This window comes from Bufo bufo, chromosome 7 (assembly GCF_905171765.1).
Source record: "Bufo bufo chromosome 7, aBufBuf1.1, whole genome shotgun sequence".
NCBI classification, from domain to species: domain Eukaryota; kingdom Metazoa; phylum Chordata; class Amphibia; order Anura; family Bufonidae; genus Bufo; species Bufo bufo.
The window spans coordinates 126,566,546-126,590,958 of record NC_053395.1 but is presented as its reverse complement, the minus strand read 5'-3'; the positions used below and the strand labels follow the sequence as shown (position 1 = coordinate 126,590,958).

Sequence of the window (24,413 nt, the reverse complement as noted above, 5' to 3'; positions counted from 1 at the left end):
AAAATATGGGAGGTAAATACAAATGCATGGCTGATAAGAGACGGTCGCCAGGTCCGGACCTAGGAGTGAATGACTATGTGTGGTTGTCTACTAGGAATATTAAATTAAAGGTTCCCTCTTGGAAACTGGGTCCTAGGTTCATTGGCCCTTACAAAATTGTAGCCATCATCAACCCCGTGGCTTTTCGCCTGGAGCTACCTCAGACTTTTAAAATCCATAACGTCTTTTATAAGTCGTTACTCAAAAAATATGTTCCACCTCTAGAACCGTCACCGCTGCCACCCCCTCCTGTTGTTGTGGATGGTAATCTAGAATTTCAGATATCCAAAATTGTTAATTCTCGTCGGGTCCGCCGCTCTCTTCAATATCCGGTGCATCGGAGAGGTTACGGTCCCGAGGAAAGAATGTGGGTTCCTGCGTCTGAATGTGAATGTGGGTTCCTAGCCGACAGGCTAGTTCGGGCTTTTCATGCCTCTCATCCTGAGAGACCTAGTCCTGAGTGTTCGGAGGCCCCTCGTAGAGAGGGGGGTACTGTCACGAGGGTGTCAAGACCCACGCCTGACTCCGTTATACCCGGGGTCAGGAAGTCACAGCGGTTGGCTGCGCGCTCTATGTAAGATAGGGCTGTTTCCTTATGGTAGCTTTCTTTGTTTGCTTTGCAACCCTTTTTGGTTCACTCAGGGATCCGTAGCTCCTTCTCCTCAGCTGTTCCTTGTCCAGCACTCCCAACCTCCTTATATTCCCCTCTCACACTTCTCTGGTTGCCAGATATAGAGCTTCCTGCCTGGACTTCTATACTGACCCTCTGGAGCTGTGTTGCTGCGTTCTCTGGTAGTTTGTTCAGAACGTTACCCTCCGGATCCCTGTTGGATCTTTTGTGGTCTGCTGTGGTCGCCCACCTGGGTGTATGTGTTTGTCTGTATTGTCTGTCCTCTCCCTGGTGTTTCCCTCTTAGTGTCAGTGGTGCAGACTAGCGATCCCACCGGCCCGTTCACTATCTAGGGCTCATTCTAGGGAAAGCCAGGGTTTAGGCATGTGATCGCCGCACGGGTGAGGAACCCGTCTAGGGACGTCAGGGCAGTCAGGTGCCAGCCGCAAGGTGAGTCAGGGGTCACCACCTTTCCCTCTCCCTTGGGCAGGACTTTCCCTTTTCCCTCCCTGTGCGTGACGCCGGTCATTACAGGCACAATGGGTATTACTACTATGAAGGGGGCACAGAGAGCACTACTCATGTGAAGGGGTGGGCATAACTGTTATGGGGCACTGATTGGGCTTTATTACTGTGAAGGGGGCACAATGGGCATTACTACTGTGAAGGGGCACAGAGGGCATTGTTACTGTTATGGTGGCACAGTGAGGGCATAACTACTCTGAAGGGGCACAGAGAGGGCATTACAACTGTAAAGGGGGCACAAATAGGGCATTACTACTGTGAAAGGGGCACAGAGAGGGCATAACTACTGTGAGGGAGGCACAAAGTGAGCATTACAACTGTCAAGGGGGCACAGATAAGGAATTACTACTGTGAAAGGGGCACAGAGAGGGCATAACTACTGTGAGGGTGCACAATGAGGGCATACAGTAACTACTGTGAATTGGGGCATAATGAAGGGATAAGTACTTTAAGGGGGCACAATGTGGGCATAACTAGTGTGAAATTTGTACAGTGAGGGCATAAATACTGTAAGGGGCACAGTGTGGGCATAACTACCATGAGGGGGTACATATCTGGGCAAAACTACTGTGAGTATTGTACAGTGAGGGCAATACTACTGTGAGGGGGTACAATTTTTTTAACGTATTGGGGGAAGGGGTGCCAGAGAAAGGACTCGACCCAGGTGTCAAAAACCTTAGGCATGCCACTTTCATAATGAATTATAAATCTAATAATGTAATTTATGTCTGTTTTTATAAACGGATACAAACTCATTATAAGCATTTATGAGCTAGTCAGAGTCTGAAATTTGGCTCAGACTTAAGCTGTTTTTTTAAATGTCAAAGCTAAGCCTCAGTAGTTAGCACTGTTTGCCGTGCAGCACTGAGGTCCTAGGTTTAAATCTGACCAAGGACGACATCTTCATGGAGTTTGTATGTTCTTCCTGTGTTTGCTTGGATTTCTTTCCACGCTCCAAAGACATACTGATATAAAGCTTAAATTGTAAGCTCTACTGGGGACACCAAATTATATTAATGTCTATAAATTTCTGCGGAATATGTCAGCACTATATGCAAGTAACATAAAATAAAAGTAAATAGTTGTATAAAGCAGTATAATGAATGATTACAGTATATAACATAGATTAAGCAGTGTACAGTATATAGTGATATTATATGTGTGTACAGTATATTGTGTTAAAATAGTTGATGGTCTATTTGGTCCAGCCTCCAATTCTACTGTATTGATTCAGTGGAAGTCAAAACCCCCTATGAGGTGGTAGCCAGTTGCCCCTTATTAGAGGAAAATGTTCTTGCCACTCCATAACTTGTGATATGCAATGTGACTGCTGAACATATATATATATATATATATATATATATATATATATATATAAAAAAACATTAAATTAGAAACACAGAGTCAAGTAATCACCTCTGTTTTATTTATAAAAACACATTTTTAGTGCTTTCTTTTAATTGTAATGGTTTAATACACATTCTGTACTCTTCTAAAGGAACCAACTCTGGAGTTTGTGGCTCCCCAGTCACTGTATTTCCTGTACTCTTTAGGTGTAAGATAATACTGACGTCCTCTAAAGTTGGGTTCTTCATAGAAAACCCACTGACCATCCAAGACATTGCATGAATGAATGTCACGATAGTGGAATTGCTCAAATACATGGGGACAATCTTCAGTAAACTCCATCATTTGGCCTTTGAAGTCTTCCTTTTCATACACTCTAATTATGAAAGGACCACGGTGCTGTAAAAAAAAATTAAAAATTAACAAAAAAGTGTGCCACTGGATGCATTAAGCAAAATATAATATATCATAAACGCAAGACTTTGGTTATTTACAGGAAACTTGTCACCTTCCCTTTTTATATGAACGTTATTTACTCCAGCCTAAAAATCTTTATTAGGATAGATTAGAACTTTTGAGTTTTAGAGGTCCACTACCCTATTCATAGTATTTTATATATTCACTGTAAACAACTGTTTCAGGGTTCTTGCCACTTATCACTGCTAAGCAGTCCTAGTTGTCTAACTGCAATGTCTTAGGGATACTGGTTCTCATCAAAGAGACACAATAGGTGTCAATAGGTATTCTCATAGAACAGAGAATTCTGGTCAGGCACAAAATCACTGGTAGAGACGGTCTTAAAGATCAGGTACAGTTCTTCTTTATTTGATGGTAGTGCATGTTCATAAAAACAACGCATTTCGGGAATACAGAAGTCCCCTTCATCAGGGTATTTTTAATCATGACTCAAAATAACGTGATAAAGAATAAAGAAGAACTTTACCTGCTCTTTAAGACTATCTCTACCAGTGATTTTGTGCCTGACCAGAGTTCTCTCTTCTACAAGTATCCTTTGGGGGATTGGGCATCTGATCCCAAAGAAATTTCTTCTGCGGCTGCAGTCCTGGTTAAAGGGTCTAAACCAGGCATCCTCAAACTGCGGCCCTCCAGCTGTTGCAAAACTACAACTCCCAGCATGCCCGAACAGCCTACAGGTATCAGCCTACAGCAGGGCATTGTGGGAGTTGTAGTTTTACAACAGCTGGAGGGCCGCAGTTTGAGGATGCCTGGTCTAAACTATACAAGCCTACAATATGGTTGTGCCTATCAGTCTTTGTCTTTTAATTTTCTTGTATTTGTGTTGAAAGTACTACCCTATTGTGTGCCCCCCTTTTTGTCTTCATTCCCCTTGTCTCCGAGCGGAATCTAGATATGCCCGATTTTGAAGAAGAGGAATGCTCAAACATAACTGATAAAAGCTGATAAAAGCTGATTTGCATATTTTTGCCATGGAACATTGCCTGAAATGTCTTTGTGCGCAAACTGCATCTATCCAATGAGAAGCAGTAACCCCATGAAAACAGAGAGAGAATGCAATATGGTTCCCATCCTTCTTCACTCTTTTCTCTGTTACTGAAAAAAACTTTGTTTAGTAACTAATGTGGCGATCGAAGACCACTGCGAATGATGAGATTTTGCAGAATTTGTGTTTTCTAATATATGGTTAGGAAAACTCTATAGTTTTACTTTTATGTGACACCTGGATGGACCAGAGAGTTAACTCCAGGTCCTAGCAACAATTACTAAGCAGGGTCTGGACTGTGAGTTTGTGGATGTGAGCACCCTGTGAGCCTCTGCAGCCAACAGTTGGGGTCCAAAAACTCCAGAAACATTCCATATCGAGTGCAGCAAAGGACTAATGTACAGATGGTTAAGCAGGCAAATTGAAGGATGCGAGAAAACAGACTGTGAAGGTAATGCATGTGTTTATGGCTATTGGACAGCTCCTTGGCTAGGTTTAAAGACCTCAGGTTCCTAGTCATACCACAGAGACAGATTGCAGGTCTCCTTAAGATACCTGAAGTGGTAATTGTAGAGACTTATTTTGAAAAATACTGGACTAGAGTGAGGCATAGCCAGATACAGAAAGTGCATGAGATCCATAGAGCAAATTCTCTTGATTCAGACATAAATTTACTGAGAATGTTAAAATACCGTGCCTGTATTTACAATTGAATAGATGTGGGGAATCAATGGTTCTTTAGCAAAAGCTGGTTCTATTTTGAACTGCACTGGGCTCATTATCATCATCTTATTGCTTGGTTTCCCACCCTGCACCTCACAACATTAACATCGAGAACTTTCTATAACCTTATAACCTATAACTTTTAAAATATTCTGCTGATATAGCCTTACTATGGCTCTTTCAGCTGAGCCTCTTTAAAAAACCCCATTCCCGACATCCTTCATACATGTACTGCTCAGCTGAAAGAAGCTTTCTGACAGCCGCTGTACAGGTATGGCGCGGTGATCAGATGGGTGCTGGAGCTATGCCCTCTCGATCAGCAGTAGGGACACGAGTGTTCCTGACGCATGTAACTCATGTAAAATGTCTGTACTCGTCTCCATAGACTGATCTATAGCAGCATGGCACCTATAAACTATTCCAACACAATCTGTCTTCCAAAAACCATATGGCACTCTTTCTCTTCTGATTCCTGCCATGTACCCAAACAGCAATTTACAACTACATATGGGGTGTTGCCCTGGAGAAAATGCTTAACAAAATTTGTGGTGCTTTTTCTCCTGCTACTTCTTGTGAAAATGAAAAATGGGGAGCTTATTTATTTATTTATTGGAAGAAATCAAAATTTTCATTTTCATAGCCAAGTGTTCAAGCCTGTGGAGTCAAAGTGCTCTGTAAACTCCTCAATAAATTCTTTGAGGGGTGTAGTTTCCAAAATGGTGTCACTTTTTGGGGTTTTCCACTGTAGGGGTACCTTAGTGTGCCTTTAAATGTAACATGGCGCCCAAAAACCATTCCAGAAAAATCTGCCCTCCAAAAACCATATGGTTCTCCTTTACTTCTGTGCCCTGCAGTATGCCCATACAGCAGTTCATAACTACATAAAATGTTTCTGTAAACTGCAGAATCAAGGTAATAAATATGGACATTTGCTTGGCTGTTAACCCTTGCTGGCTTACGGGGAACAAAAATCTATTAAAATGTAAAATCTGCAAAGAAAAGTGAAATTTGGAAATTTTGCCTCCATTTTCCTTGATTTCTTGAAACATGTAAAAGGTTAACAACGTTTGTAAGCCCCACAAAATGACTTCGAATCTCAATTAGTCCTTAAAAAAGTGGATTTTAGAAATTTCCTTAAAAATGTGAAAATTTGCTTGGAAAAATCTAAGCCTTCTACTGTAGTAAAAAAAATTAATCTATTTAAATTCAAAAAATAATGCAAATATAAATGAGATATATGGTGAAGGTCAATAACTATTTTATGAGGTTTTACTATCTGTCTTAAAAGCAGAGAAATTCAAATTTAGAAAATAGCTTTTTTTTCCCAAAATTTCCTTAAATTTGGGATTTTTTTTTTTGAAATATAGGTAATATATAGCGACTCAAATTTACCTTTAACATAAAGCACATTGTATCATAAGAAAACAGTCTCAGAATTGCTTGCATAAGTGAAACCATTCCAAAGTTACCACATAAAGTGACACGTCAAATTTGCCAAAATTGGCTGTAAGGAAGGTGTCCATAAGAGGTTAAATATTTGACATAACAATATTTACCTGAGGTGTTAAATGGCAAGACCTGATAGAGTCATTGAATCCCATCCATTGCTGAAAGTCAGGATATTCTCCTCTCCTTAAATAATACTGATGACCTTTATAATTTGGATATTCATAGAGCACCCAGTTCCCATTTTCTACTCTAATGGAGTTGCACCGGCTGAAATATGAGGAGAGATCAGTGCAGTCACTATTGCACTCATATGACCGTCCTTGAAAGCCTTTGTCTTCATAGAAGATTATCTGTAATTAGGAAAATATACCAAAAAAAGTTAATTTTTATTGAAATATTTTCAATGTTCCCTGCAAAGAAAAATCATAGTGGTCATTTGTGCATTTTGTGTTATATAATAAAGCCTGATCCTATTATCGACAGGAAATAGTAGTGTATGGTTTGTTCACTCTACTTTTTATATGCTCGCATTTAAGGTTCCACGTTATAGGCACGATACCTCAACACCCCAGCATAATGGACAGGCCCCACTGGAGTACTTCTATAGTTCGTGTGCTAATTGCCATACACACAAAAGCAAGTAATATACAGATGTAGGCAGTGTTATCTTAACTTCAGGCATGCAAGGATTGCCACTTTAACGCTATTTGTTGTATTATTGCAGAGATGCCCAACTTGTGGCCCTCCAGCTGTTGTAAAAATACAACTCCCACCATGCCCTCCTGTAGGCTGATAGCTGTAGGCTGTCTAGGCATGCTGAGAGTTATAGTTTTCCAACAGCTGGAGGGCCAAAGGTTGTGCATCCCTGTATTCTTGTAATGGGTTTTTATTGAAAAAGACAGAGCAGACGAAAGATGAAAAATAAAAATAAGCTAAAAAAAAATCCTGCAAAAGGAAAGATACATTGATGTCTGTACATGGGTGAATAAACTACTGTTTATTAGATATAAGTAGACTTGTGATATTTTAGCTTCTTGTAGTTACACTGGTCCCTTGATCATGGTCACTGGCACCCTTCCTAACCTGCACCAGTTAAAATACTGTTTTCTCCTTTAGTTAGATGGATAGAATAATGGATAGATAGATGGATAGACTGCGATAGATAGATAGACAGATAGACAGACAGACAGGTAGACAAACCAAAACTTCCTGAACAAGTATTAATTTTCCACTCAACAGTTGTGTAGAGTAAAATTAGACCCTTATTCTTGTTCATACATTATACATTTTCTTTAAAAAATAGTGCATTATGTATCACATACATAATATTGATTTAATCCTGAGGCTGTTAGCGCTCACTCACAATAGAGATTTTGTCTGTGGATTCAACAGCAAAAACCACCTCCCACTGTTGTCAATGGGGATCTGTGATACCATTTATAAGGCTGCAGTTTACTTGTGTGAAATTTCTAGACTGCGTGTATAACGCCTGTAGGCAGGGACAGACATGGACAGTGAGCACTGACCTAGAACCCTGCCTGCTTTCCCTACCTACTTGCAGTATAAGCCCTAGATAGCATGATCACTGGTCGATAGGGGGCACTACTTACATGCAGAGACACACAAACACTAAGAGACCTAGCAACACAAAAACAGGGTCGTACATTTAGACCGTTTTCTATAACTAAAACAGGCAGAGAAAATGGTAAATGAGACAGGCCTTCGGGCCCATCACATTCCCTGCCCACGCCACACTGACAATTTTAGACCTGGAGGGAGCGGACCGAAGACGCAGATAGCAGCACAACTAAGCATTCTGCCACCATCTGTGCCTGAAATACACATAATTTAGGCGTATTTCAAAATAGTAAATTACCCTCTTTGTTTTTAGAACCAGTTTAAGTGGTGCTGTTTTGGGATACATACAAATTTTTATCGCTTTTTTATTTGTACGTCATTTACCTTGAGAAATAAATACCATGATCATTTTCTAGTTTGGTTTGTTATGAATGTTATGTGACAATGCCAATTATATATGTTTTTTAATTATATTTTCCCATTAAAAAAATAAATGTTTTTTTTTTAACATTTTTTTATTAGTCCTACAAGGGGACAAAATAATGCACTGCAATACTAATGTAGTGCAGTATATTATGCTTCTCACTGGTATACTAGCAGGTTCTAATAGGTTTTCATACATTACAGACTATTGTTAAGTCTTCAACTGCCATTAAAATCCATCGACACCCTAAAAGGTTTCTCAAATCCCCGCTGTTAGAGCAGACTGCTGAGAGGCCTCTTTAAAAACGCATATTTGCGATCTGTACGAGGTTGGTAAATTACATAGAGACACCCTTTAAGTATCCATCATAACTTTGGGATATCTACAAAATCATTCATAGCTTTGTTTAAGGAAGATTATTTTCAGCAGTTGAAATAAAGAGAACAAATAGCATTGATTAACATTTGTTCTTTCAGACAGAGGTAAAAGGGGTTGTCTCACTTCAGCAAATGGCATTTATCATGTAGAGAAGGTTACTACAAGTCACTTACTAATATATTGTTATTATCCGTATTGCTTCCTTTGCTGGTTAGACTCATTTTTCTATCACATTACATATGTCTCGTTTCCATGGTTATGACCTCCCTTCAATCCAGGATTGGTGGCCGTGTTTTCATACTATAGGCAAAAGTCTATGTGCGTTCCTATGGTCCCGGCCACCAGAGAAGCCAGTGTTTTTTTTCTTTAGTGTGCAAGCACGGCCACCTATGCTGGATGACAGGGTGGTTGTAACCATGAAAACCAGACATGTATAATGTGATGGGAGAATGAGTTTAGCCAGCAAAGGAAGCAATATGGATAATAACAATATATTGGTAAATGCTTTGTTTTAACTTTCTCTACATGATAAATGTCACTTGCTGAAGTGAGACAACCCCTTTAAAACCCTTATAAGCAGAGGCCCAATGTGCACTCAAAGGGAGAAAAGGTTACTAATTCTAGTGGTAATCCACTTACCTTTCCCATGTTATCTGGAGTTTGATGCAGGGCAGGTAGTTGCACATGGATCAGTTAAAGAGGAGTTTTTATATTGCGCTTTTGCTGAAATAGACATACGTTTCTGTTGGCTTTAAACTTTTGTTGTTTAGAATTTGTTCCCGACAGTCCTTTTTTTAAATATAACAAGCCTTTTGTTCATCTTTGCTTGCTAAACATAGCATTCTCTCCCTTTATCCGTAGAACACATGAGAGGATTTGAAGAATGAATTAGTGAATGTCCAGTGGGTACAGGAAATTTCTTTGAGTGATCATGTGACAGGTCAAATAAGTCCCTCTGCAAGTTTGCAGCAGAGTGCTTACAGGTCTAATTTTCTGCCTGAGTTACTATTTTGTTTAGGTTATGGCATTTCTCAGATATGAAAACTGGTTTATTGCTCTCATTAAAAGGCTATTATGGTTGCTTCAAGTTATCCCTTATCCATAAGTTATCCTCCATTCATTTGTATAGGGGTTCTGAAGAAAGCTGAGTACAGCTCTCGGCTATCTCCGTAAATATCAGTAGGATCCCCACCGATCTAATAGTTATCCCCTATATTGTGGATAGGCCTGGCAGGTATGATACCTTTTAACAGACATAGATACAATGATTTTACAATGATTTTACAAAGCATGCTTTTGACTTTCAAGAAAGCTCAGGCATCCTCTAACCACATGTCTGAAGAAAAACCATTATATACACAATAGCAAATACACGGGGGGATGTATACTAAGCATGTTGCACCAGAATTATTTATTTTGTGCACTTATGTAGCACTACTATATTCTGCAGCGTTTTATCTGCAGACATTATCATCCAACTGTCCCCAATGGGGCTCACAATCTAAGGTCCCTATCAGTATGTTTATGGAGTGTGGGAGGAAACCAGAGTACCCAGAGTACCTTGGTCGGCATTGAACCTAGGACCCCAGCGCTGCAAGGCAACAGTGCTCATCACTGAGCCACCATTCTGGCATAAAATGTGTCAAAAAGATCAGTGTTTTGATTTGCACCAAATATATAAACTGTTGTCTCTAGAATTTTCACCATAAAGAATGCATCATGGCAGAGATGAATTGTAAATGTCAAAGTGGGTGGGGCTATCAAATTGGCACATATTTAGCCTCATGTATCATCCTCTTATCTGCAGAAATGGTTCAAATTGTTGAGGACAATTAAGCCAGCTTATGCGGTGGTGTTTTATCAAAAAGTCACATTTTTGGAATAAAAATACGACTTTTTGTCAAAAAGTTGCATTTATGAAAAGAAAACCAACTCGTGGGAACAAGTGATAGGTAAGTATTAAAGCAGGATGCATTTTTCTTCTTCTAATATGAGCTAAACAACAGGGTTTTGTCAGTAAACTGACATCCAACAAAAGTCAAATAGGGTTAAGCGAACCCCAACTGTAAAGTTCGGGTTCATACCGAACTTTAGGATTTTTGGACCCCGGACCCGAATATTTCAGTAAAAGTTCGGGTTCGGGTTCGGTGTTCAGTGCTTTCTCTGCGCTTTTTGAAAGGCTGCAGAGCAGCCAATCAACAAGCGTTTAACTGTCTGACCTTAGAAGCCATCACAGCCATGCCTACTAATGGCATGGCTGTGATTGGCCAGTGCAGCATGTGACCCAGCCTCTATATAAGCCTGAGTCAAGCTTGAGTCACGTAGCGCTGCACGTCACTCTGCTGTTACAAGTGTAGGGAGAGGATGCTGCTGGAGTGGTGATTTCAGGGAGAGAATAGGTGAGAATCTAACTCAGCGATCTACATGCAATTAGTTGTGTGGGTGCAGTGTACAATCTTTTTACCCTGCCCTGAGCCCATTGACCAAAAAAAACTAACTTTTATCCGTCTGTTAGTTAGGTGGGCGGCGGCAACGGCCATTTTATGCAAGCTCAGTGCACCAGCACTGCATCTGAGATTTTGTGACATTCTAATCAAAGCTTGAAAAACTGCACTAATAATCTGGTTGTAAAAAATCACCCTTTTTGGCAATATACAACATCTGGTTCCTTTGCAGGATTAGCCAGTGTGCAATTTTAGCTAGAAATACAGGCATCATTTTCATTTTTTTTTTTTAAAACATCCTATTTGTGCAAAATAAACTATTTTACATCCCTAGCTGCATCTGGACATGTGAAATTCAAACGTTATATACAGCTTTCATATTCTGTTAGTAAAAAAAAAACCACTTTTTTGGCAATATACAACATCTGGATTAGTCAGTGTGCAATTTAAGCTAGAAATACAGCCATAATTTTCTGGGTTTTTAAAAACACACTTTTTGGCCAAAATACACCATTTTAAAGCCCTTGCAGCATCAGCACGTGTGAAATTCAAGGGTTATATACAGCTTTCATATTCAGTCATTAAACAAACGCCCGTTAGGGCAAAAAAAGTTTATTTGGCAGCCTTTGCTGCATATGTCATTGTGAGATACACCCTTTATATATTTAGGTTATATTCAAATATTTGAAATACCGCCATTTGGTGCAAAAATCTTTAATTGAAGCCTAGTGTGGGTCAGGGCGTGTGAGATACACCCTTTAAATACAGGTGTTCTATTCAAGTACAAACCGGATTCCAAAAAAGTTGGGACACTAAACAAATTGTGAATAAAAACTGAATGCAATGATGTGGAGATGGCAAATGTCAATATTTTATTTGTAATAGAACGTAGATGACAGATCAAACATTTAATCCGAGTAAATGTATCATTTTAGATGAAAAATACGTTGATTCCAATATTCACGGTGTCAACAAATCCCCAAAAAGTTGGGACAAGTAGCAATAAGAGGCTGGAAAAAGTAAATTTGAGCATAATGAAGAGCTGGAAGACCAATTAACAATAATTAGGTCAATTGGCAACATGATTGGGTATAAAAAGAGCTTCTCAGAGTGGCAGTGTCTCTCAGAAGCCAAGATGGGTAGAGGATCACCAATTCCCACAATGTTGCGCAAAAAGATAGTGGAGCAATATCAGAAAGGTGTTAACCAGCGAAAAATTGCAAAGACTTTGCATCCATGATCATCAACTGTGCATAACATCATCCGAAGATTCAGAGAATCTGGAACAATCTCTGTGCGTAAGGGTCAAGGCCGTAAAACCATACTGGATGCCCGTGATCCCTGGGCCCTTAAACGACACTGCACCACAAACAGGAATGCTACTGTAAAGGAAATCACAGAATGGGCTCAGGAATACTTCCAGAAACCATTGTCAGTGAACACAATCCACCGTGCCATCCGCCGTTGCCAGCTGAAACTCTACAGTGCAAAGAAGAAGCCATTTCTAAGCAAGATCCACAAGCTCAGGCGTTTTCACTGGGCCAGGGATTATTTAAAATGGAGTGTGGCAAAATGGAAGACTGTTCTGTGGTCAGACGAGTCACGATTCGAAGTTATTTTTGGAAATCTGGGACGCCATGTCATCCGGACCAAAGAGGACAAGGACAACCCAAGTTGTTATCAACGCTCAGTTCAGAAGCCTGCATCTCTGATGGTATGGGGTTGGATGAGTGCGTGTGGCATGGGCAGCTTGCATGTCTGGAAAGGCACCATCAATGCAGAAAAATATATTCAGGTTCTAGAACAACATTTGCTCCCATCCAGACGTCATCTCTTTCAGGGAAGACCCTGCATTTTTCAACAAGATAATGCCAGACCACATTCTGCATCAATCACAACATCATGGCTGCGTAGGAGAAGGATCCGGGTACTGAAATGGCCAGTCTGCAGTCCATATCTTTCACCTATAGAGAACATTTGGCGCATCATAAGGAGGAAGGTGCAACAAAGAAGGCCCAAGACGATTGAACAGTTAGAGGCCTGTTTTAGACAAGAATGGGAGAGCATTCCTATTTCTAAACTTGAGAAACTGGTCTCCTCGGTCCCCAGACGTCTGTTGAGTGTTGTAAGAAGAAGGGGAGATGCCACACAGTGGTGAAAATGGCCTTGTCCCAACTTTTTTGGGATTTGTTGACACCATGAAATTCTGATTCAACATATTTTTCCCTTAAAATGGTACATTTTCTCAGTTTAAACTTTTGTTCCGTGATTTATGTTCTATTCTGAATAAAATATTCGAAGTTGGCACCTCCACATCATTGCATTCAGTTTTTATTCACGATTTGTATAGTGTCCCAACTTTTTTGGAATCCGGTTTGTATTTGAAATACAGCCATTTTGTGCACAAATCTTTAATTGCGGCCTAGTGTGGCTCAGGCCGTGTGAGATACACCCTGTATATACAGGGCTTATATTCTTCTATTAATAAAACACCCTTTTTTGGGCAAAATACAAAATTTTTCAGGCCTTGCAGCATCAAGACGTTTGAAATTCCAGGGTTATATACTGCTGTCATATTCAGTTATTAAACTAACACCCGTTTGGGCAAAAAAATATTAGTTGGCAGCCTTTGCTGCAGATGTCATTGGGAGAAACACCCTTTAAATACAGGGGTTCTATTCAGATATTTGAAATACCGCCATTTGGTGCACAAATCTTTAATTGAGGCCTAGTGTGGGTCAGTGCGTGTGAGATACACCCTTTAAATACAGGGGTTCTATTCAGATATTTGAAATACCGCCATTTGGTGCACAAATCTTTAATTAAGGCCTAGTGTGGGTCAGTGCGTGTGAGATACACCCTTTAAATACAGGGGTTCTATTCAGGTATTTTAAATACAGCCATTTTGTGCACAAATCTTTAATTGAAGTCTAGTGTGGGTCAGGGCGTGTGAGATATACCCTGTATATACAGGGCTTATATTCTTCTATTAATAAAACACCCTTTTTGGGTAAAAATACACAATTGTTGCGCCCTTACATCATAAAAAAGTTTGAAATTCCCTTTAACACATTAGGGACTTGAGACGTACCGGTACGGCATGGTTCCCGAGTCCTTAAGGACCCATGACGTACCGGTACGTCATGTAGTGTTCCGATCACCGCCGCCCGGCGGGCGGTAATCGGAACCCGGTGCCTGCTCAAATCATTGAGCAGGCACCTTGGCTAAATGCGCGGGGGGATCCCGTGACCCCCCCCCCTTGTCGGCGATCGCCGCAAACCGCATTTCAATTCAAACCTGCGGTTTGCGGCTTTTACCTGCGGTTGCGGCGGTGATCGGGCGTGCCATCGGGTCCCCACGCTGCTGTAGGGGGGACTCGATGGCATGGAAGGCAGCGTGATGCCTAAGGATGACGGGCCTGTGAGATCCAGCCCCCTGGATCTTACAGGCCGGAAGCTGTATGAGTAATACACACAGTATTACTCATTCAGCCAATGCATTCCAATACAGAAGTATTGGAATGCATTGTAAAGGATTAGACCCCGAAAAGTTCAAGTCCCAAAGTGGGACAAAAAATAAAGTGAAAGAAAAGTTGAAAAAATAAAGTTTTCCCCCCAAAAATTAAAAGTTTCAAGTAAAAATAAACAAAAACGTCATTTTCCCCAAATAAAGTTTAAAAAAACTTGTAAAAAATAGGGGGGGGGGGGAAAGTATACATATTACGTATCGCCGCGTCCGTATCGACCAGCTCTATAAAAATATCACATGACCTAACCCCTCAGATGAACACCGTAAAAATAAAAAATAAAAAATAAAAACTATGCTAAATAAACCATTTTTTGTCACCTTACATCACAAAAAGTGTAATAGCAAGCGATCAAAAAGTCATATGCACCCCAAAATAGTGCCAATCAAACCGTCATCTCATCTCGCAAAAAATGAGACCTTACCTAAGGTAATCGCCCAAAAACTGAAAAAATTATTGCTCTCAGACTATGGAAACACTAAAACATGTTATTTTTTTCTTCAAAAAAGAATTCATTGTGTAAAACTTACATAAATAAAAAAAAGTTAACATATTAGGTATCGCCGCGTCTGTATCGACCGGCTCTATAAAAATATCACATGACCTAACCCCTCAGATGAACACCGTAAAAAATGTAAAATAAAAACTGTGCTAAATAAACAATTTTTTGTCACCTTACAACACAAAAAGTGTAACAGCAAGCAATAAACAAGTCACACACACCCAAAAATAGTGTCAATAAAACGTCATCTCATCCCGCAAAAATCATACCCTACCCAAGGTAATCGCCCAAAAACTGAAAAAATTGTGGCTTTCAGACTATGGAAACACTAAAACATGATTTTTTTTGCTTCAAAAAAGAAATCATTGTGTAAAACATACATAAATAAAAAAAAAGTATACATATTAGGTATCACAGCATCCGTGACAACCTGGTCTATAAAAATATCACATGATCCAACCTGTCAGATAAATGTTGTAAATAACAAAAAATAAAAACGGTGCCAAAACAGCTATTTCTTGTTATCTTGCCTCACAAAAATTGTAATATAGAGCAACCAAAAATCATATGTACCCTAAACTAGTACCAACAATACTGCCACCCTATCCCGTAGTTTCTTAAATGGGGCCACTTTTTTGGAGTTTCTACTCTAGGAGTGCATCAGGGGGGCTTCAAATGGGACATGGTGTAAAAAAAAAACAGTCCAGCAAAATCTGCCTTCCAAAAACCTTACGGCATTCCTTTCCTTCTGCGCCCTGCTGTGTGCCCGTACAGAGGTTTACGACCACATATGGGGTGTTTCTGAAAACTACAGAATCTGGGCCATAAATATTGAGTTTGGTTTGGCTGTTAACCCTTGCTTTGTAACTGGAAAAAAATTATTAAAATTTAAAATCTGCCAAAAAAGTGACATTTTGAAATTGTATCTCTATTTTCCATTAATTTTTGTGGAACACCTAAAAGGTTAACAAAGTTTGTAAAATCAGTTTTGAATACCTTGAGGGGTGTAGTTTATAGAATGGGGTCATTTTTGGGTGGTTTCTATTATATAAGCCTCGCAAAGTGACTTCAGACCTAAACTGGTCCCTAATAATTGGGTTTTTGAAAATTTCTGAAAAATATTAAGATTTACTTCTAAACTTCTAAGCTTTGTAACATCCCCCAAAAATAAAATATAATTCCCAAAATGATCCAAACATGAAGTAGACATATGGGGAATGTAAAGTAATAACTATTTTTGGAGGTATTACTATGTATTATATAAGTAGAGAAATTTAAACTTGGAAATTTGAAATTTTTAACAAATTTTTGGTAAATTTGGTATTTTTTTTATAAATAAATTTTTTTTTTTTCACTTCATTTTACCAGTGTCATGAAGTAAAATATGTGACGAAAAAACTATCTCAGAATGGCCTGGATAAGTCAAAGCGTTTTAAAGTTATCACCACTTAAAGTGACATTGCCCTTTCCTAGGATAGAAACTACCACAGACTGAAAGTGACTGTGCATTCATTAACCCATGATGATCTCTTGTCTGCAGTGGTGTCTGATCAGTGTGTATATATACTCATAAGCACTTCCTACTTTGCTCTTGCTATATATATATATATGCTGTGAACTGTGAATAGTAATGGTTTCTAGTGCAATGTTTTTTTTTTTTTTTTTTCCAGTGTAATGCTTTAGTTTAAATGTCAGTTCTTGTTCCTCTGTCCATGGCATCTAGGATTGCTCCAAACAACATTTCATTGTATTGTACATTGTATTACATTGTATTGTACAGTGACAATAAAGGCATCTTATCTTATCATTGGTCAGATTTGCAAAAAATGGCCGGGTCTTTAAAGAGGACCTTTCACTAGAATAGAAAATCTAAACTAAGTATACAGACATGGAGAGCGGCGCCCAGGGATCTCCCTGCAGTTACTATTATACCTGGGCGCCCCTCCGTTCTCCTGGTATAGGCTCCGGTATCTTCATATGTTCGGCTCCACCCAGTTGAGCCTGACGGCGTCTCCTTCTCCCATGCTGTAGCGCTGGCCAATCGCAGCGCTCAGCTCATAGCGTGAGAGTTATTTTTTTTTCTCAGGCTATGAGCTGAGCGCTGCGATTGGCCAGCGCTCAATGAGAAAGAAGCTCTATTCATGAGGATTCATGAGGCAGCAAGGAACAAGAGCAAAAAGGACCATTAAAGTTAGATGATGCCCTTAATCTTGCATACTGTAATTCTCCAAACCCTGGAGTCCCTAATGACCTCCACCTCCAAGTTATAGATACTACAAAATCTATTAAAGATCTTCATATAGAGAGGGAGGCCAGGAGGGGCAGCAGGAAGAGGCTACTACTCTTCATCGCTAGCTCTGTAGTGGCCATAATCAATTATAAAGAAATCAGAGAACCAAATAAACAATTAAGAAAGAACAGGATACAAATTAGGGTGGGTGGAAGAGGTAGGGGGGGGATGATAAAGTACCCATTTTAGGAAGGCAAGGTAGGTGTGAGTGATATATATGTGAAGACCTGAAGCGAGGAGGTTAGATCTGGTTCTATTTTAGAGATAGCAGATGTGTATGAAGTACTGGGGTAGAAAATGGGAAGGCCAAACATGATTAAGGTTTTAAGGATCTCCAGTTGAACCAAGGAGACCAAATTTTCTTATATTTGTAATGTGATCTCAATTCCCAGTGGGATAATTCTTCTAGTCTGGAAATAGAGGTAACTTTATTTATCCAATGTGTCCCAGACAAAAGACCTTGTGTTTTCCAGTTTGTAGTTATGATAACTCTAGCTACTGCAATAAGATAGGATAGGATCAGTGAGTTTGGTATAATGTTTAGCAGGGCAATCTCGGGACAACTGATGATCCTCTTCTTGTCTGTTTTTTCTAGGATGTAATTGATATTTTCAAAAACCTGAGTCCAAAAGGATTGTATGAGTGGGCAGGACCACTATATATGTAAGAAGGTGCCTCTCTCTTTGAGACATCTCCAGCACAAATCCGACGTGGTGCTATACATTTGGCTTAATCTGACAGGTGTAAGGTACCATCTGGATATTACTTTATAGGTGTTTTCCTGAATGTTAGAGCATCTCGAGGATAGTTTTGGTGATAGTAGTATAGCTTTGGTATCTTCATTTGTGAATTTGATATTTAAATCTCTTTCCCATTCTTTCAAAAAATAAAGGGAGTTTGGTGTTTAATTTTGAAGTAGATTCTTACTTATCGTGTGTATACGTTTTTTAGGGGTCTGTGATTGAGATATTAATTTTTCAAACCATGAGGGTTCCCTAATCTGGGAGTATTGGGACATAACCAGTTTAAAGGAATTCGATATGATGTTGTGATGGAGACTATTGAGTTGAGATGTACCAAACCGTTCCCTCATAGTTTGCAAGTTTAACCACTTCAGCCCCCCTAGCTTAAACACCCTTAAAGACCAGGCCACTTTTTACACTTCTGCACTACACTACTTTCACCGTTTATTGCTCGGTCATGCAACTTACCACCCAAATGAATTTTACCTCCTTTTCTTCTCACTAATAGAGCTTTCATTTGGTGGTATTTCATTGCTGCTGACATTTTTACTTTTTTTGTTATTAATCGAAATTTAACGATTTTTTTGCAAAAAAATGACATTTTTCACTTTCAGTTGTACAATTTTGCAAGAAAAACGACATCCATATATAAATTTTTCTCTAAATTTATTGTTCTACATGTCTCTGATAAAAAAAATGTTTGGGTAAAAAAAAAATGGTTTGGGTAAAAGTTATAGCGTTTACAAACTATGGTACAAAAATGTGAATTTCCGCTTTTTGAAGCAGCTCTGACTTTCTGAGCACCTGTCATGTTTCCTGAGGTTCTACAATGGCCAGACAGTACAAACACCCCACAAATGACCCCATTTCGGAAAGTAGACACCCTAAGGTATTCACTGATGGGCATAGTGAGTTCATAGAACTTTTTATTTTTTGTCACAAGTTAGCGGAAAATGATGATTGTTATATATATATATTTTTTTCTTACAAAGTCTCATATTCCACTAACTTGTGACAAAAAATAAAAAGTTGTATGAACTCACTATGCCCATCAGCGAATACCTTGGAGTGTCTTCTTTCCAAAATGGGGTCACTTGTGGGGTAGTTATACTGCCCTGGCATTCTAGGGGCCCTAATATGTGGTAAGTAGTTTGAAATCAAAATCTGTAAAAAATGGCCGGTGAAATCCGAAAGGTGCTCTTTTGAATGTGGGCCCCTTTGCCCACCTAGGCTGCAAAAAAGTGTCACACATGTGGTATTCTCGTACTAAGGAGAAGTTGGGCAATGTGTTTTGGGGTGTCATTTTACATATAACCATGCTGGGTGAGAGAAATATCTTGGCAAAAGACAACTTTTCCCATTTTTTTTATACAAAGTTGGCATTTGACCAAGATATTTCTCTCACCCAGCATGGGTATATGTAAAATGACACCCCAAAACACATTGCCCAACTTCTCCTGAGTACGGTACGGCAATACCACATGTGTGACACTTTTTTGCAGCCTAGGTGGGCAAAGGGGCTTACATTCCAAAGAGCACCTTTCGGATTTCACCGGCCATTTTTTACAGATTTTGATTTCAAACTACTTACCACACATTAGGGCCCCTAGAATGCCAGGGCAGTATAACTACCCCACAAGTGACCCCATTTTGGAAAGAAGACACCCCAAGGTATTTCGTGATGGGCATAGTGAGTTCATGGGAGTTTTTATTTTTTGTCACAAGTTAGTGGAATATGAGACTTTGTAAGAAAAAAAAAAAAAAAGAAATCATCATTTTCCGCTAACTTGTGACAAAAAATAAAAAATTCTAGGAATTCACCATGCCCCTCACGGAATACCTTGGGGTGTCTTCTTTCCAAAATGGGGTCACTTGTGGGGTAGTTATACTGCCCTGGCCTTCTAGGGGCCCTAATGTGTGGTAAGTAGTTTGAAATCAAAATCTGTAAAAAACGGCCGGTGAAATCCGAAAGGTGCTCTTTGGAATGTGGGCCCCTTTGCCCACCTAGGCTGCAAAAAAGTCTCACACATGTGGTATTGCCGTACTCATGAGAAGTTGGGCAATGTGTTTTGGGGTGTCATTTTACATATGCCCAAGCTGGGTGAGAGAAATATCTCGGCAAAAGAAAACTTTCCCATTTTTTTATACAAACTTCCCATTTGACCAAGATATTTATCTCACCCAGCATGGGTATATATAAAATGACACCAAAAACACATTGCCTAACTTCTCCTGAGTACGGCGATACCACATGTGTGACACTTTTTTGCAGCCTAGATGCGCAAAGGGGCCCAAATTCCTTTTAAGAGGGCATTTTTAGGCATTTGGATCCCAGACTTCTTCTCACGCTTTAGGGCCCCTAAAATACCAGGGCAGTATAAATACCCCACATGTGACCCCATTTTGGAAAGAAGACACCCCAAGGTATTCAATGAGGGGCATGGCGAGTTCATCAAATTTTTTTTTTTTTGCACAAGTTAGCGGAAATTGATTTTTTTTTGTTTTTTCTCACAAAGTCTCCCTTTCCGCTAACTTGGGACAAAAATTTCAATCTTTCATGGACTCAATATGGACCCTCACGGAATACCTTTGGGGGTGTTTTCTTTCCGAAATGGTATTTATACTGTCCTGGCATTTTAGGGGCCCTAAAGCGTGAGAAGAAGTCTGGAATATAAATGTCTAAAAAATTTTACGCATTTGGATTCCATGAGGGGTATGGTGAGTTCATGTGAGATTTTATTTTTTGACACAAGTTAGTGGAATATGAGACTTTGTAAGAAAAAATAAAAATAAAACAATTTCCGCTAACTTGGGCCAAAAAAATTTCTGAATGGAGCCTTACAGGGGGGTGATCAATGACAGGGGGGTGATCAGGGAGTCTATATGGGGTGATCACCCCCCTGTCATTGATCACCCCCCTGTACGGCTCCATTCAGATGTCCGTATGTGTTTTGCGGATCCGATCCATGTATCCGTGGATCCGTAAAAAACATACGGACGTCTGAATAGAGCCTTACAGGGGGGTGATCAATGACAGGGGGGTGATCAGGGAGTTTATATGGGGTGATCACCCCCCTGTCATTGATCACCCCCCTGTAAGGCTCTATTCAGATGTCCGTATGTGTTTTGCGGATCCAATCCATGTATCCGTGGATCCGTAAAAAACATACGGATGTCTGAATAGAGCCTTACAGGGGGGTGAGCAATGACAGGGGGGTGATCAATGACAGGGGGGTGATCAGGGAGTCTATATGGGGTGATCACCCCCCTGTCATTGATCACCCCCCTGTAAGGCTCTATTCAGATGTCCGTATGTGTTTTGCGGATCCGATACATGTATCCGTGGATCCGTAAAAAACATACGGACGTCTGAATAGAGCCTTACAGGGGGGTGAGCAATGACAGAGGGGTGATCAATGACAGGGGGGTGATCAGGGAGTCTATATGGGGTGATCAGGGGTTAATAAGGGGTTAATAAGTGACAGGGGGGGGGTGACTTATTACTGAGCTGCCTGTGTCCTCCGGTGGTCGATCCAAGCAAAAGGGACCACCAGAGGACCAGGTAGCAGGTATATTAGACGCTGTTATCAAAACAGCGTCTAATATACCTGTTAGGGGTTAAAAAAAATCGCATCTCCAGCCTGCCAGCGAACGATTGCCGCTGGCAGGCTGGAGATCCACTCGCTTACCTTCCGATCCTGTGAACGCGCGCGCCTGTGTGCGCGCGTTCACAGGAAATCTCGCGTCTCGCGAGATGACGCATATATGCGTGACTCTGCACAGGGCTGCCGCCTCCGGAACGCGATCCTGCGTTAGGCGGGCGGAGACGGTTAATATGCCTCCGTCTGGGTCTAAAAGGTCTGATGGAGCTAAATTACTGTTACGTACTTGTGCTGGTTGGGTTGTATAGCCTTCTCCGATTGTGATGACGAAGTGTCATGCCCCACTCTGACGATGTGCAGAGGTCGGCCAGGATTACAGCACGAGTTTAGTGTTTGCTTTGGAGCCGTGCTGGATCCGCTTCTCATCAGGTGCACTGGGTGGGGTCATTAGTTTAAAGGGCTCACCAGCCCGTGCTCTGAGCGGATTATACAAATCATTGTAGTCTTGGAAGCTAGGAAGGAAGGTTCTCTGTCTGTTCCAGCTCAGAGAGATAAGTGTGATTTCTGGTTTAGTTATTTTGTGTCATCTTTTCCATCCAGGTTCTGTGCGAGCAGGATGCTCCTATTTCCCCTCTTCACCATCTCAGGGAAGTTAGGGTTTTGTCAGCCCAGGCATGGGGACACCTCATACCTACCTTAAAGGTATGCAGGTGGGCTGAGCAGTGCAGGGAAAGAGGTCAGGGATTAGCTAGGAGGTGACCCTTCACCTGTCTCTCGCCCAGAGCCTGGTTGGTAGGTTTTCTGTTATTCTGAGTGCTTGCCCGCCGGGACATTATAATCCGCCATACTGTGACTGCCATCACTTAGTGTTTTTGTAATGGCGTCAATTGATGCATGCAGGGTTTATCCCTAGAGGTTGCGGATCTGCGTAGTTCGGTCACACAGTGTCAGAGGTTTCTGGCATCAGGTACAGGTCAAATTGGTGGGGAGCCTAAAGTCGCTCTTCCCGAGAAATTTACAGGGGGTACGGATTATTTTTTTCGTTTTAAAGAGTCATGTAAATAGTATTTTCCACTGCGTCCATTTTCGTCAGGTAATGAAGATCAGAGGGTTGGTATCATCATGTCTCTGCTTAAAGGGGAAGCGCAATCCTGGGCTTTTTCTCTGCCGCCCGGTTCTCTGGCCCTCCGGTCGGTGGAGGAATTTTTCAAAGCCCTGGGATTGATTTACGATGATCCGGATCGGGTCTCGATGGCAGAATCGATATTGCGTAACTTACTACAGGGTAAACGTACTGCAGAGGTTTACTGTATAGAGTTTAGGAGATGGGGTGGAACGACCCCGCGTTACGTAGTCAGTTTTGTCAGGGGTTGTCTGAAAGGTTGAAAGATGCCCTGGCTTTTCATGAGTACCCGGATACTCTGGAGAATGCTATGTCTTTGGCTATACGGTTGGATAGACGTATCAGAGAGAGGTGTAAGGGTCCCTCCGTACAAGGGATCCCTCCTGCGTGTGGTTTTGTCTCACCTGCTGCCCAGGGTGATATTACTTATAACTCTGGGGTAGGGGAGGAACCCATGCAGTTAGGTCAGATATCTTGCCATTCTGATAGTAGAGACTTTAGGAAAGTGCACAATCTATGTTACTACTGTGGAAAGAGGGGTCATTTTATTTTTTCTTGTCCTTATGTTAAACCACAGGTGGAAGAGAAAAATAAAAAATAAAAAAAAACTTCCTTCACACTTGGTAGTATGAATGAAGTGGTGGAGCAGATAGGTATGCAAGCTCCCTGCAGTTCCCGTTTTCTCCTTCCAGCTATGGTGGCGCTAGAGTCAAAAAATGTGTTTGTTGATGTATTCCTTGATTGTGGTGCTGGGGTAAACTTAATTGACTTTCTTTTCCTTCAAAACCTAGGACTAAGTACTTGCACTTTGGAGAATGAGATTCGTGTTTTTGCAATTGATTCTTCCCCTCTTTCTCAAAGGAGCCTTACTCACATTGTTCATAGTATTCATTTAAGGGTGGGTGATTCACATGCTGAAATTATTTCTTGTTTTGTCATGAAGGATTTGCCAGCTCCTTTAGTTTTGGGGTTGCCATGGTTAACTAGACATAACCCAATTATAGACTGGCAAGCGAGACAAATCATTGGTTGGAGTGAGTTTTGTTCGGATAATTGTCTTGGCACATCTATCTCTGGTGTGTCCATTACGGCTTTACCTCAGTATCTTCGGATTTTGCGGATGTCTTTTCGGAGGGTGGGGCTCAGGAATTGCCCCCTCATCGAGACTATGATTGTCCAGTTAATCTCATTCCGGGGGCTAAGTTGCCAAAGTCTCGGCTTTACAACCTCTCTGAACCCGAAAGAGAGGTCATGCGAAAGTATGTCGCCGAGAGTTTGGCAAATGGTCATATTAGACCATCTAAGTCTCCAGTGGCAGTAGGTTTGTTCTTTGTAAAGAAAAAGTATGGATCACTGAGACCGTGTTTGGATTTCCAGGAATTGAACCGTATTACAGTCCGGGATCCATATCCCCTTCCTTTGATCTCTGATCTTTTTGATCAGATTGTTGGAGCCAAGGTGTTCTCCAAGTTGGATTTGAGGGGGGCCTACAATCTGATCAGAATCAAGGAAGGAGATGAGTGGAAAACGGCCTTCAATACGCACGAGGGTCATTTTGAGAACCTGGTGATGCCTTTTGGGTTGACGAACGCGCCAGCAGTATTTCAGCGATTCGTCAATGACATTTTTCATCACTTGGTGGGGAGGT

At 40.8% G+C, this 24,413-nt stretch overlaps 1 protein-coding gene across 2 annotated transcripts; it reads right to left on the bottom strand.

The window, feature by feature from the left end:
- Positions 1–2,644: 2,644 nt before the first annotated feature.
- LOC121007654 (gamma-crystallin-3-like) lies at positions 2,645–9,183 on the bottom strand. 2 transcript variants are annotated; one of them, XM_040439742.1, is made up of 3 exons: positions 9,175–9,183; positions 6,254–6,505; positions 2,645–2,920 (listed from the first exon to the last, which is right to left on the bottom strand). In XM_040439742.1, exons 1-3 carry the CDS (start codon positions 9,181–9,183, stop codon positions 2,645–2,647), a joined length of 537 nt encoding a protein of 178 aa, XP_040295676.1. The 2 variants fall into 2 exon arrangements, with proteins under 2 accessions (XP_040295676.1, XP_040295677.1); XM_040439743.1 differs by having other exon boundaries at positions 6,263–6,505.
- Positions 9,184–24,413: the final 15,230 nt, after the last annotated feature.

Bases quoted from the DNA above. Each gene is read 5' to 3' on its own strand.
- LOC121007654 (XM_040439742.1), bottom strand. The intron at 2,921-6,253 runs GTTATGTCAAAT...TTTTTTTTACAG, and splicing joins TAACACCTCAGGTAAATATT to CACCGTGGTCCTTTCATAAT.